The 12571-nt window shown below is 36.0% G+C and overlaps 4 protein-coding genes across 15 annotated transcripts in view; 3 read left to right on the forward strand and 1 right to left on the reverse strand.

Moving 5' to 3' along the window:
- LOC104739133 (INO80 complex subunit D-like) lies at positions 850 to 3238 on the forward strand. 3 transcript variants are annotated; one of them, XM_010459392.2, is made up of 3 exons: positions 903 to 1601; positions 2047 to 2368; positions 2826 to 3238. In XM_010459392.2, the coding sequence occupies exons 1-2, from the start codon at positions 1024 to 1026 to the stop codon at positions 2309 to 2311; spliced, it is 843 nt and encodes a 280-aa protein (XP_010457694.1). In that variant the 5' UTR covers positions 903 to 1023; the 3' UTR covers positions 2312 to 2368; positions 2826 to 3238. The 3 variants fall into 3 exon arrangements, with proteins under 3 accessions (XP_019091618.1, XP_010457694.1, XP_010457691.1); XM_010459389.2 differs by having other exon boundaries at positions 2881 to 3238; XM_019236073.1 differs by lacking the exons at positions 2047 to 2368; positions 2826 to 3238 and adding an exon at positions 1709 to 2012 and having other exon boundaries at positions 850 to 1601.
- On the reverse strand, positions 3280 to 4959 carry LOC104739135. Of its 9 annotated transcripts, none has more exons than XR_759951.2 (5): positions 4359 to 4958; positions 4063 to 4242; positions 3795 to 3849; positions 3627 to 3682; positions 3280 to 3504 (listed from the first exon to the last, which is right to left on the reverse strand). XR_759951.2 is itself a non-coding variant. In XM_010459394.2 (2 exons), exons 1-2 carry the CDS (start codon positions 4849 to 4851, stop codon positions 4163 to 4165), a joined length of 573 nt encoding a protein of 190 aa, XP_010457696.1. In that variant the 5' UTR covers positions 4852 to 4959; the 3' UTR covers positions 3926 to 4162. The 9 variants fall into 9 exon arrangements, 1 of the variants encoding a protein (XP_010457696.1); XR_759950.2 differs by having other exon boundaries at positions 3280 to 3507; XR_759947.2 differs by having other exon boundaries at positions 3289 to 3544.
- Positions 8365 to 11340, forward strand: LOC104739136 (probable E3 ubiquitin-protein ligase ARI12). 2 transcript variants are annotated; one of them, XM_010459396.2, is made up of 14 exons: positions 8368 to 8719; positions 8819 to 8918; positions 8996 to 9089; positions 9183 to 9379; positions 9487 to 9591; positions 9679 to 9728; positions 9827 to 9934; positions 10030 to 10099; positions 10194 to 10277; positions 10366 to 10410; positions 10518 to 10589; positions 10675 to 10774; positions 10869 to 10995; positions 11095 to 11340. In XM_010459396.2, the coding sequence occupies exons 1-14, from the start codon at positions 8460 to 8462 to the stop codon at positions 11156 to 11158; spliced, it is 1476 nt and encodes a 491-aa protein (XP_010457698.1). In that variant the 5' UTR covers positions 8368 to 8459; the 3' UTR covers positions 11159 to 11340. The 2 variants fall into 2 exon arrangements, with proteins under 2 accessions (XP_010457699.1, XP_010457698.1); XM_010459397.2 differs by lacking the exon at positions 10366 to 10410 and having other exon boundaries at positions 8365 to 8719.
- LOC104739138 (probable E3 ubiquitin-protein ligase ARI5) overlaps positions 12314 to 12571 on the forward strand; it is a 7274-nt gene continuing 7016 nt past the window's right edge. Inside the window, exon 1 of the mRNA XM_019236346.1 lies at positions 12314 to 12557. The gene's annotated coding sequence lies outside the window, so the exon portion shown is untranslated. The remainder of the gene's footprint in view (positions 12558 to 12571) is intronic.

Here is a 12571-nt window from a genome sequence, read left to right on the forward strand (position 1 = left end):
ACAACTATGGAGCAAATACTAGCAAACAAAGCTGCAAAACATCAACAAAATAACAAATTTAGAAACCTGAATTTTTACTACTAGTAAGGAAATATTATTACTTCCTAAAAAAAAACCCTCATTAGTGGCAAAAACAGAAGACAAGTTACATACAATTCAGCGATCTAAGTTAAAGTCAAAAGATCAAATCCGACAAGTCAAAACTCAAAAGCTGATTAGAAGAATCAACAAAGGAAGAATTAAATTGAGTCAGCAAAACCAAAAATATGAAGTTATCTAGTAAAAAAAAACACAAAACCCAATATTAGCTGTTAGATTGAACGATATCATACCCAAATTGGAGACACTGATGTATCTATAAGATAAAATAAAAAATCTATAATTTGTCGTGAAGACTTCAAAAAGTGAATGTAGATCAGAGATTGTGACCAAGAACCTGCTTACCCTTCAATGTAGATCAGCTACAGATCCAGAGAGAGAGATAATCGAGAAAACTAGCTGTGATGATGATTCAACCGACAAAAACTTAACTCTTTTGCTTCGTTGCTGAGAAAATAAGAGATTCTCGCTCGGGAAAGAGAGAGGAAGAAGAAGAAGAAACACTAAACTAAAGCGGGTGACGGATCAGCAGTCTCTATCAACCGTTCGATCATAGAAGAATCAACGGTAGATATCGCGTTTGGTGTGAAGTATGTGTCGGTTTGAGAGGACAGGCTGGTTCTAGTTGTGGGCCCTACTTTACTGAAGTGGAGCCTTCCACCGACAGCCGCGCGCTCTCCAGCTGACTTGAGCTTAACCAACCGGTTTAATTCGATTTTCGACCAAACTTAGATTTTCCGGTTTATGTTATGGCCCAATGGGCTTTTTAGTAAGGCCTCTCTGTAAACTACTATATGCTAAACCAACAACAAATCGAGACAGAATTTGCCGCAGTTTCCTCTCTCGTCTCTCCTTCTCTCTCCTCCTCACGCCACACTTTCTCATTCTCTCTCTCTCTCGTTCGTTGTTCTGCAACAGTTAACAATGGCGTCAGGTTCGAAGCAGAACCCTTCTTCTTCAAAACCCCCAAGGCATCCATCTCCCATCACTGCCTCAATTCCCTCTAAATTCGGTGTACCAGAAGAATCCCAATCTCGAAACCCTAATAATAACCCGTCGAGCTCGCCGATTTCGATGGCGGTAGAGGATCAGATCCTGGGACGTTCCACTCACCTCACCCGCCCCGAGCTTCTCCGACGCAGATCGCACAATTTAAAGCAGCTCGCCAGGTGCTATAGAGACCATTACTGGGCTCTGATGGAGGATCTCAAGGCGCAACACAGATATTACAGCTGGAACTATGGTGTTAGTCCTTTCAAAGATGAGAATCATCAGCAAAACAAGAGACGTAAGGTAGAAGGAGGACACACTGGGGATGAAATTGAAGGTAGCGGAGACAATGATAATAACAACAGCAACGATGGCGTTAAAAGTGGTAACTGTGTGGCTTGTGGTAGTGGATGCAAATCCAAGGCTATGGCACTCACCAATTACTGTCAGCTTCATATTCTCATGGATAAAAAACAGAAGCTTTACACGTCTTGTACTTACGTCAATAAGAGGTTCCTTCACGATCTCTTGCTTTTTTTTTGTGGTTGTTGTTTCGAATTAGGGAATAATAGGTGCTTCAATTAATGCTATTATGTTTTTGTAATAGTGTGAAATCTAGTTCTTTGAGACTGGTTTTGTTTGGTGGTGAGGGATTGAGACTATCTTGCATTGTTTCTTGTTTGCAATTGAATGGGCAAGAAGATAAAAGTTAGGATTTGCTGCATTATTATATCTTCAGGAAGTTCTTACTGTGATGGTCGTAGCTGTTATGGTAAATTGGTGGTATTAAAACATGGAGCAGATGTCAGATGTTATGTTCTTTGTTATTTCATTTGTGTTTTTACATCCCTGGTTGGAATGAGCTTAAATTTTAGCATGCTTAAGTGCAACTAGTATGTGATGATTATATAGACAGCTCTATTCTAACTCTTGTGTGGGTAATATTGTTCATTGCAGAGCTCAGTCAAAAGCAATAACTTGTCCAAAACCAACACTTGCATCGACTGTTCCTGCCCTGTGTAACGTGCACTTCCAGAAAGCACAAAAGGATGTTGCTCGTGCTTTGAAGGATGCTGGTCATAATGTTTCTTCAGCAAGCAGGCCTCCCCCGAAACTCCATGACATAGTAGCCGCATTTGTGCATCATATTCAAACAAAAAGAAAAGATCCACGAAAAGAGGCCAAATTGAAAAGCTTAGTGAAAGAAGAAATTACAAGCTAAATCAAACAGTTTGAGTAAACAGAAGCTGTTTGTTTCCACAATTGTGCAAAAAGGAAGGTAAGATACCTGGCTGCTTTCTATATGTGAAAAAGAAAGGTAGCTGATCCTGTTTGACTATCCATAGATAGGGTAGTCATCTATGCCTGGTAGTGAAGAAAGTCTTTTTTTTATATAGGTGTAGTTGATCTTGGTCAAACAGAATGTAAATGTATTATAGAGTGTTCTTTTTTTAAGTTAAGCTTATCAAAGTGAAAATGCTTTTAGAATGACTAGCTTCTAAGAGGCGGTTTTCGTTCTATGTTTCGTAAATGGATCTAATATCCAATAAACTGAGTAGACTTAGATTCCAACATACAACAGGTTGTGTGCCTTTGGTTTTTGTCTATTGTTATTTTGATGAATGTGGATTACCTAGACTTGAACCCAATACTTTTTTTTGTTAAGCATTGAAGCAAGCCACGTTTATAATATATAGGTTTGTAATCTCTAATTTAAGCAGTTTATGTATATATAGGTTCGTAATGACATTGACCATTTGACCGACCTTGCTTCTGCAATGACATTGACAGATTGAGCTGTGAGCGCCTTTACAAGGGGCTTCAGTCAAGCGGGGAGCAACATTGACTCAGGTGGTTTAGTTAAGTCATCTAGATGGAAATGAGGATATCTTTGGATATCATCAGGCACTATGATAGTACCAGTATCTAGGTCTATAGTAGAATTCACAAGTCCTAACAGTGTGTTCCTGTGACAAACTTGATTCAGACATGGTTATAGCAGTTGACACTCGATGTTTTTGAGCTACTGGTAGCTTTCATGGCTATGTGAAAAAACGATGTTCTGTGTGTTGTTCGCTGCTACTCGATCTAAATCAATTTGTTTGTTTTTGCAGTCTTCTCTGAATTTAAGACTTGATTTATTGCAAAACTCCTTTGTTTCCAATTTTTGTGAGTAAGGCGTACTTTGAATAAATCAAGTTTAGAGCAAAACTTATAAGTACATTTTAGAGCAATGGGTAGCTACATGTGACGACTTCAATGTTCAGAATTTCATAAATCAGGCGACTTTGTAATTTGAAAAGCTAAATCAGCATAACATCTCCAATACTCTTTTTCTTTTCTTCCTTCCATTGGATTCTTCATAAACGATTCAGTAGCATGGCCAAATTAGGAAATAAGCCACAATAGTGTAAGCTTCTTCAACAAACATTCACAAAAATGGAACGAGTCAAGACTGTCAGCGGACAGCAGTAATGTCAGTGCCTTCATAAAGAGGGTTACAGATCTAGCTACCAAGTTAAGACTACTGTAGTTACCTCCGCAAGTAGAGGTCCATATAAACAGTTAGTGACAGCTCTCATGTAAGACAAGTCTGCACAAGGACAACAATCTAGCTTCCATATCTCACATGCAATAAGCTTTACATGACGACAATAATCATATTGCATTACACTTAGTTAAACAGGCACAGTTAGATTGGTTACCTCTGCAGAAACATGGCCAGTCGAAGTTAGGTGAAAGGCTCTCACTAGCCAACTACTGCATAAGGAGAAGAATCCAGCAATAAAGAAGTCAGATGTTAGTTAAGCTGTAGACGATGCTGAGACCAGCAGAGTGAAAATTAGAAAGAATTTGATACTTTTTATTCATGAATACCACCTTTTATTTTCCGTTCATAAATCATTAGACTACTAAACATACATATGGAAATTAAAGTCAAAATCATTGTCGGTGTTGGGTTAAATTTCAGACCTTCGAATTCTGAGATCTCTCCTCCTTTAGCTAACAATGGCTGACAAAATATTGTTCAGGTAAGAACATCTTCACACCCAAGAATTTTCTGATTCATTCTTCAGCTGCACAATTGGACAGTACATGCAACGGCTTGTGCCCAGTATTTGAGCCTTGCTTTCACATCATCCGGATTATCACCTAAAACCACAACAAACAAAAATTGAAAAACAGATCAGACTTTGTTGTTTAACACTAGCACTAAGCAACAAATCAAATCAAAGATAGATCACTCAAGGATGAGATATATATTTTACCAGGGCTAGAGATCTTCCAATTGGCAATCGGAGCAGGGGAGGTGACCGGAGAATCGTCCGCGGAAGAATGATCCGGTGAGCGATGCTTATCGTCTAAGAACTTCTGGCTCATGGAATAGCAAAGCTCTAAAGCAGGCAAAGTGTTGCAGAGCTCAGGGATCTCGTCGTAGCTGAAACCAAAACCTAGATCTAAACAACCTTTGAGATCTTCGAGATCGTCATCCGTCAAACTCTTGGATCTCGTCAGATCGTCTTTTTGATCATCGTCCGTGGAGAAAGCAGAAGAAGAAGCACTAGTCTCGACGTAACCTTCGAGCAACACCTGGCTCTTCTTCCTCTCCAGCTTCTTCACACTACCTTCGCCGGAGACTCTCGATCTGCGGCTAGAGATCTCTAACCAGGCTTCATTGATCCCAGATTCATCGGCGGCGGATTCGAAGGTATTGTCAGAGTATAGCCATGGATATGATGATTTGCAGCGACCACAATCCATCACTCACTCACTCTTCCTTCTTCTTCTCTCACTCACTCTTCCTTCTTCTTCTTCTTCTTCTCTCAGTTTCTCAGTTTTCTTATACAGTAGTATGTGTGAACGGGAGAAAAACGTATGAGTCGATTTGTTTACTTATAATAGCCGAGGATGTATGATGATTGATGGTGATGATGATGATGATGATGGTGATGGGTGGCATCTTCTCGCGTGACTAATTAATGGTCTTTTTAAAATATGTGGGCCTCGATAATTAGAGCGTAATTGTCAAATATGGCAATAATGAATATTAAAAATTAATTAAACGACTAAATGGTAAAATATGATTCATCAAAAAATTTTGGTATTTTTTTTTTAGATGTGATAATATAAAACTTTTTATGATTTTTTTTTTTTTTGGTAATACATACGTGCCCCTCTTATTTATGATGAAGATGTATATGTTATTAATGTGCAGATAAGAAGATATACCAAGCATAACTGTCATCAAGCCTTTTTTTGTGGATGTGAGAAAACAGCACTGTCATTGTTACACACAGTTGGTGTTCTTGCTGCTGAGGGAGAACGAACGTGGCGAGTGAGGAGTGGAGAGATTGTAATTGGAAAGGGTGAAAACGGGCCAACGAACCCCGACGTTACGTTGTCGCTCGCTCCAATAATTTTTTAAGTGGGCGGAGAAATTTACAACGTCACAATCCATTATTGTTGAGCTCTCTTCTCTCTCAATTATTAGTATATATGGTCACCATGAAAGCCTTCGCCGATTGGATAGAAACGACCCCATTTTTTCTACATTTATTTCCCTTTTCCATGCATATTTAATTATTTATTAGTGATTTATTTTTTTACAAGTTACAACTTACAACTGAAATCATTTTTTCATATATCATTTGCAATTGAAGAAATATTGCATTTTCTTCTCTCTTGTTTAAGTTAAAAGCTCATCCTACTCGTATATTTTTTATATCGGGTGCTTGGTATATCAACCATTATTCGTATTGGGAATCACCAATTGTTTGAGCATACACAATGGACATCTTTTGATGAGTGTCAAAAAAATAAAAATAAAAATAAAAATAATAGAAAGATGAGGAAAGAGAGAGACATTGTGTCTCTGCCCACACTTCTACACATCCTCTAAAATCTCTCTCTCACTACTTGTCATAAGTTGATTGGTTTATTTTTGAAAAACAAACAAAATTTAAATTAAATAGTATTATTATATCTAAAATATTTTTGGAGAATCTATTTTCACAGGATGATCAATGTGTGTGCTCTTAAGGTGCTGGTTTTGTTAAGGTTTTATTTTCTTTCTAAAAAGCGAATAATTGACTTTGCACTAGTGGTGCGAGGCTGCGAGCCACCACGGGAACACTCGTGGGAACCACATGATCTAACTCTTTCCGCTTTTTTTACCCCTTTAGCCCCTAAAAAGTTACACACGTCACTTTTGCGACAACTAACAAATACTACTATAAAAAAATAATAAAGACACAACACACTATAAACAAATACAACGTACTAATCAACATGGAGAGACCAGTAGCCCTTAGTCCTACGAACTACTAAACTATTTGATTTTTCTACCCTATTTAGTTGTAGATTCCGTGATGCCTAAATCATATGCATTAAGTCAACATTCTCTATGTTCTTAACAATTTAAATATAAGATTTAATGGAACAGTAGGTTTAGATCAGTGGAGATAGATCTTGTGCAAGATCTGTTTTAGGCCTAATCTTCTGTTCACATGGCATTACTGGAGTGGGTGAGAATTTTGCAAGAAAAATAAAATAATGTTTGTGTGTTTTTTGGTAGGAATAATGTTTGTGTGTTTTTATTAATAAGGTTTTTAAACTTTGTATTAATTAAATAAAATGTTTGTGTGTTTTTATTAATTAATATGTTTGTTTTTTTGTGTTTTTCATTTATATCTTTCATGTTATTTTTTTCATAATAATTTGGAATTGTATTTTGTGTTGGTTTTTATTTCCTACTCAATTTTAATATAAATGTTATTTTTAAAAGTTTTTAAAATTGTAATATGTTTTAGATTATTATATTATTAAATCTTATAATCTTAAACATGTTTTCCCAATAACCAACTTTTTAAACAAAAAGATCTAAACTAATGATTTTATATTATTTTAATCATATTTTTACTCTAAGAATATCTAAAACAGTTCTCCCGGATGATGATCTGTCCAAGGCCAACGACTCAGTTTGAGAGTTGAAATGTTGGAGTTGACGTAAACTTATTATATATTGCCATACGAACTCAAATTTGGTTTAATTGATATTCTCGCTGCAGGGAGACTCTTTCTTTCTTAGAAGGAAATTAATGGCTTTGTTAAAGTTTTTTTTTTTTTTTTTTTCTTTCTAAAAGCGAATAATTGATTTTTGCACTCGCGGTGCGAGGCTGCGAGCCACCACGGGAACAGTCGTGGGAACCACATGATCTAACGCTTTGGGCTTTTTTAGCCCTTAGCCCCTAAAAAGTTACACACGTCACTTTTGCGACAACTAACACATACTATAAAATAAAACAAAATCATAAAGACACAATAAACAAATACGATTATGACTTACAAACAATAGGTGGAGTTTATGGTATAATCAACATGGAGTGACCAGTAGGCAGTAGCCTTTAGTCCGACGATCTACAAATCTATTTGATTTTTCTACCCCATTTAGTCGTAGATTCCGTGATGCGTAATGGATGCTGATCTGTCCAACGACTCAGCTTGAGAGTTGAAATGTTGGAGTTGACGTCAACTTATTATATATTGTCTGTCATACGAACTCAATTTTGTTTTAATTGATACCTAGTTTCCTTGATTTTTCCTTTTCCTTTTCTTTCATCCCCTCTTCGTAATCTCACTGCAGGGAGACTCTTACTTAGAAGGAAATTAACGGAAAACTTACAATATTCCCCAATTGCATACGTTGTCAAAATACTGTATATATGTGTCTGACTTTTCCAATATTTTTTAATCGTATATGTTTCTTTTTTCTCACATATATATTTTAGATTAAAATCCAAATTAGTCGTCTTGAAAATTATAAATATAGAATCTTCGTAGTTATGATATAGTAATAAATAATTAAAAGCGGTGGGAATTTCACATTGTGATCTCTAGTGATAATTGACATGGCCAATGTGACTATAAATTAAATTAAACTGTGTTTACTATGTTAAAGCGTATACGTATTAGCTGATGTGGAAAAAGAACAAATCAACGATCAGTACTACTAATAAAGCGAGCAGTTCGACATAAAATTTAACCAATATACAGTACCTACGAAATGAATTAAATTATATGTAGTTACATCTCTTATCAGATCTCATTGTTTGAAAAAGTATCCAAATGTCTTCCTTATTTGTGAATAAATGTGGCTTCTCATCTGAATGTGACTAAAAAGACATCATCAGAATCTAACAGATAGGGGATTATAAGATGGCTTGTCACAAAAGCAAAAGGGAAATTGCTAACCCTTTTCTCACATCTGTACTATTAAAACGTCAAAGACATGGTCTTCCTCTTTAGTTGAATTTTATAATAAGGTGAAAACGTCGTGAATACTTCTCTTCTCTCATTGTGTATTATCTCGTATGGGTAAATATTCCTTGGTTAAAAGTCTGGGTGAGCTCGAAATCCGATCGGAGCCGGAGGCAGGTGATTCGTACGTCGACGCAGCTTTAGAAGATGGTGGTCAGACGACCGAAGAAACATCATCAGTCCAACGTCGTTATGCAACTGTTCTGACAGATGAAGATATTCGAGAGCTTATGAAAATTGACATTCAGAGAGTTTCAGAGTTTACTTCCCTCTCCAAAGCCGAAGCCACACTTGTGCTTTCTCACTTGAGCTGGTAATTTTTTTTTATTACGTCCTAATATTTGCTCTAAGATTTGTTTTATTCTACAAGCAATCCTTTTCTTGATCTCTCTGTTTTTTTTAATCTACTTAGGGATGTTAATGATATTTGTGAACAATGGTCTGTTGATGCCAAAAGGATTAGAGAAACCGTCGGCTTATTGGAACTTGATCCACCTTCTGATGACGATGAAGTAATTAATAAGCCTTGAATTTAAGTGTTTCTATTATGTATACTTAGTTAACTCAAGATCCCTTAATGTTGGTATAGTTTGTTTTTGGAGTCTGTGGCCATTCACCACCCCCACATGAGAACTTTGCATCGGCCTCTTGTGGCCATCGTATATGCACTCTCTGCTGGACAAGTATGTAGAAATAAACACGTCGTTCGAATCAAATTATTTTTCTTATTCCTAATCGACCACCTGATTTATATCGATATGACATGTAATTTATAGGCCATATCAACGAAATAATCAATGAAAATCTAGCTACTGAATGGAATCTTACGCTGAAATGCCCTGTTCCTGTTGGTCTCCACGCTTCTTGTACTGCTTCTGTTGGTCAAGATATGATTGAGAGATTTGCTTCCGAGAAAGACAAGTACAAGTACAATCAACAGCTCCTTAGATCTTACGTTGACAGCAACAAAACGGTAATAAAGAAAACACCTTAGATAGATAATTAATAGAGATCACTATGAACTATATGCATGTGTTTCTTATAAAGGTTTTATTTTATCTTTTCTCTTTTTGGTATTAGATGAAATGGCATTTTATCCGGGGGTCTAGTTATGCGATTGATTTTGGTCCTGATTCTGAAAATTCCAGTGTCTCCTGTCTCCGTTTGCTTAGATTCTGTTGGAATGTGAGTTTTTTTGTTTTTGTACCTACCTTTAATCAGTTTGTTTTTCGTATCAAGTTTCTATGACTGTATACTGACTCTAAGCTTCAGTGCAAGGAGGACGCTCACAGTCCTCTGGACTGTACAACTGCTGCAAATTGGTTAGCAATACACGTTTCTGTGATAATGAAAAAGCGGAAGATTCGGTCTACTTCCCATTTATGAAACGGTTTAGTCTTGTTTGGATTTATGATTTTAGGATACAAGAAATTACGGTGCCTTGTCCCAAGTGTCAGCTACGGATCCAAAGAAATCAAGATTATTCTCTGAAGATGAAATGCTTACCCTGTAACTATGAGTTCTGTTGGTAATACACTTATTCTTCTATATTAATTCGTGTCTTGTGGTTAATTATTGTGAATTGTAATATGAAATTCTTTCATGAAATTGCTCTGCATGCAGGTACAGCCATGCCGACTGGATTGCGCATGGGGAAGACGATTTATACATTTGTGACTTCTATGCTGTCTCGGTACTTTATCTAATATTGAAGAGAGTCATGGTTTTGTATGATAACAAATATAGTTCTTATTGATCTTTCATATACCATTTCTGATGTTTTGTAGAGTGATCAAATTGGGGAAATGGCAGAATCTGCTGCAGATAGTAGATACAAAGATTGTTATGAAAATTGGAAGAGTAATGAATCGGTATATATGCATTTATTTATCAACTTCAAATCCATTATTCATTTATCAAAAATATGCACTGATTTCTTTTGAGTTGGTTTTTGGGAAGTTGATGGTAAAAGCAGAAGCAAACTTGCAGAATCTAGACACTCTTGTAAGAGACTAAAGAGAGTTCTATGCTGTCTAATTATTGTTCTGTTTTTATCTCTGTAGATTAAAGTTGAATCAAGTGTTTCTTTTAAAAAATCCTTTTTTTTGCAGATTGAGAATCTAAGTAACACACAGTTACCAACCAAACCGCAGTTTAAGTTCATCCTAGAAGCCGGGCTTCAGGTTAGCAAAAGTAACTCTAGTTCGAGAAACCTATGTATATTGTTTTGGTCTCCGACATAACTTTGTTGATGCATACACGATACAGATCATAGAATGTACAAGGTTCCTCAAATGGACTTATGTTTATGGATATTACCTTGGAGAGGATGAGGTCGGGAAGCAAAACTTACTGAAGCAAATGCAAGGTCTGTAATTTCGGCCGTGTGCAAATGCAAACTGATCAGTTTGAAATGAAACTGATGCATTATAAGTAAGCTAATAATTTTCTTCGTCTGTCAGTGGATGTAAAGTCTCTTCTGGGCAAGCTCGATGACTGTGTAAAGACTGACCTACTGTCGTTACTTGACGCGGAGGGACCATCAGAGAGTTTCCATCTCTTCCGCATCAAGTTAACTCAACTAACTAGGTTTTACTCAATTTCTCTGCCCTCGTTGTGTTTTTTTTTTCTTGTATTTTAAGAATTGAAACCTAAAACTCAGTTCACTGTTTTTTTGCTTCGTAACAGCACAGCGCGAGCACACTGCGAGAATCTGGTAGGAGTCATAGAGAATGGCTTGGCTAGTGACTAGTGTTGTCTCTGCTTCAGAAAGGACGCTATATGTTGGCTAGTGATGATTTTGCTGATTTCCAGTTTATTTACTACACATAAATATTTGGGATTTGCAGTTCAGGCTGGAATTATGGATTTTTTTTCTTTTTCTTAAAGAGATTGTTGTTTTCGTATGTATATATATCAACTTGCTTGTATATATATCTAATGTTTAAAATAACTGTTGTAAAAAAAATTTGGAATTCACTGAATATAATAAAAACAGTGGGTGTGAGTCAAAAGGTAACACCATCTTATCATTGAAACATTAATGAAGGTTTGACTAACGCTGAAACTGGTTCGGCAATATCAACACAAAGTTGAAGGTTTATTTTTCTAGTAAAACAGGTGTAAGATAATTAGCCAAAATGAGTTTGGAGATCTTGAGGATGAAACTTTGTTTTTATCCCATCAAGTAACCTGCAATAAGTTTATCAATTTCATAATTGTCAATGGCCAGATTTTATACACACATGGACATAGAAGTTTTTTTGATAGTTACATCCAACGTCTTCTATGTAGGGAGGGGGGAGGGTGGTACCAACACACGCTTTGATGAACACATCTCAAAGCCGACCACAGATCCTGGCCTCAATTGCAACCCATATGAAATACTCGAACTCACAAAAAGTCTTCATTTACTTGTCAATAACTTTAACTGATTTCTACACGAACGCAATTACGGTTCAGTTTTGGCTTCATAGACACCTCAAGGATTTCAAATCTCATTTGCTGTTTTGATGAAGTTTCGTTTTCACAAGTTGTATAGACAACAATTGACCTTCATTATCTTGCATAACAACATTGATTTTTTTCCTAGATTTACATTTAACTTGTAAAGATTTTTTTTCTTTACATTACAGACCTTGGATGACCTCACAAAAGAAAATGTCAATGTTGTTATATTTGTGGTAAAAAAAAAAAAGGGACAATGTTTTTTGTTTTGTTTTGTAAAGAATCAATTTCATAAATCATAAGTACTACTATTATAGACTTTTATTTTGATAAAAACAGAAAAAAATATGACTAAATTATGTTCAAAAAGAGATTACTAATAGAAATTTAACTTAATTTTTTCTTGTGGGTGGGTTGGGTACTAAATAGGCAAAGTAAAAAAAAAAAAAAACAACTAAAGCCAATAGTGGTAGAAGTCCATATATCTATCTCATCCTTTTAAGACTCCGATTTCTGAATCGCGAACCCAGCGAAGCGATCCGGAATCGAGCTCGACCAATTTCTCAGATTATAAAGAAAGATGTTTGCTTTTCCCTTGTTGTGATTCTCTCTCTTCCTATAAAGCAGCAATCTTTTTTTTTTTTTTAGTTTAGTTATTGGAAAAAACCCCAAACCCTACTTTGGTCCAGCGAGAAAGAAAAAAAAAAAAAAAAAGGAA

This window comes from Camelina sativa, chromosome 14 (assembly GCF_000633955.1).
Source record: "Camelina sativa cultivar DH55 chromosome 14, Cs, whole genome shotgun sequence".
NCBI classification, from domain to species: Eukaryota; Viridiplantae; Streptophyta; class Magnoliopsida; order Brassicales; family Brassicaceae; genus Camelina; species Camelina sativa.

What these genes read in the sequence shown, in the direction of transcription:
- LOC104739133 (XM_010459392.2), top strand. Translation starts at nt 1,024, where the DNA reads ATGGCGTCAGGTTCGAAGCAGAACCCTTCTTCTTCAAAACCCCCAAGG. An exon ending in TGTACTTACGTCAATAAGAG is followed by an intron (nt 1,602 to 2,046) that starts GTTCCTTCACGA and finishes TGTTCATTGCAG; the next exon opens with AGCTCAGTCAAAAGCAATAA.
- LOC104739135 (XM_010459394.2), bottom strand. Translation starts at nt 4,851, where the DNA reads ATGGATTGTGGTCGCTGCAAATCATCATATCCATGGCTATACTCTGAC. An exon ending in TTGGAAGATCTCTAGCCCTG is followed by an intron (nt 4,243 to 4,358) that starts GTAAAATATATA and finishes TTGTGGTTTTAG; the next exon opens with GTGATAATCCGGATGATGTG.
- LOC104739136 (XM_010459396.2), top strand. Translation starts at nt 8,460, where the DNA reads ATGGGTAAATATTCCTTGGTTAAAAGTCTGGGTGAGCTCGAAATCCGA. An exon ending in CACCTTCTGATGACGATGAA is followed by an intron (nt 8,919 to 8,995) that starts GTAATTAATAAG and finishes ATGTTGGTATAG; the next exon opens with TTTGTTTTTGGAGTCTGTGG. An exon ending in ATGCACTCTCTGCTGGACAA is followed by an intron (nt 9,090 to 9,182) that starts GTATGTAGAAAT and finishes TGTAATTTATAG; the next exon opens with GCCATATCAACGAAATAATC.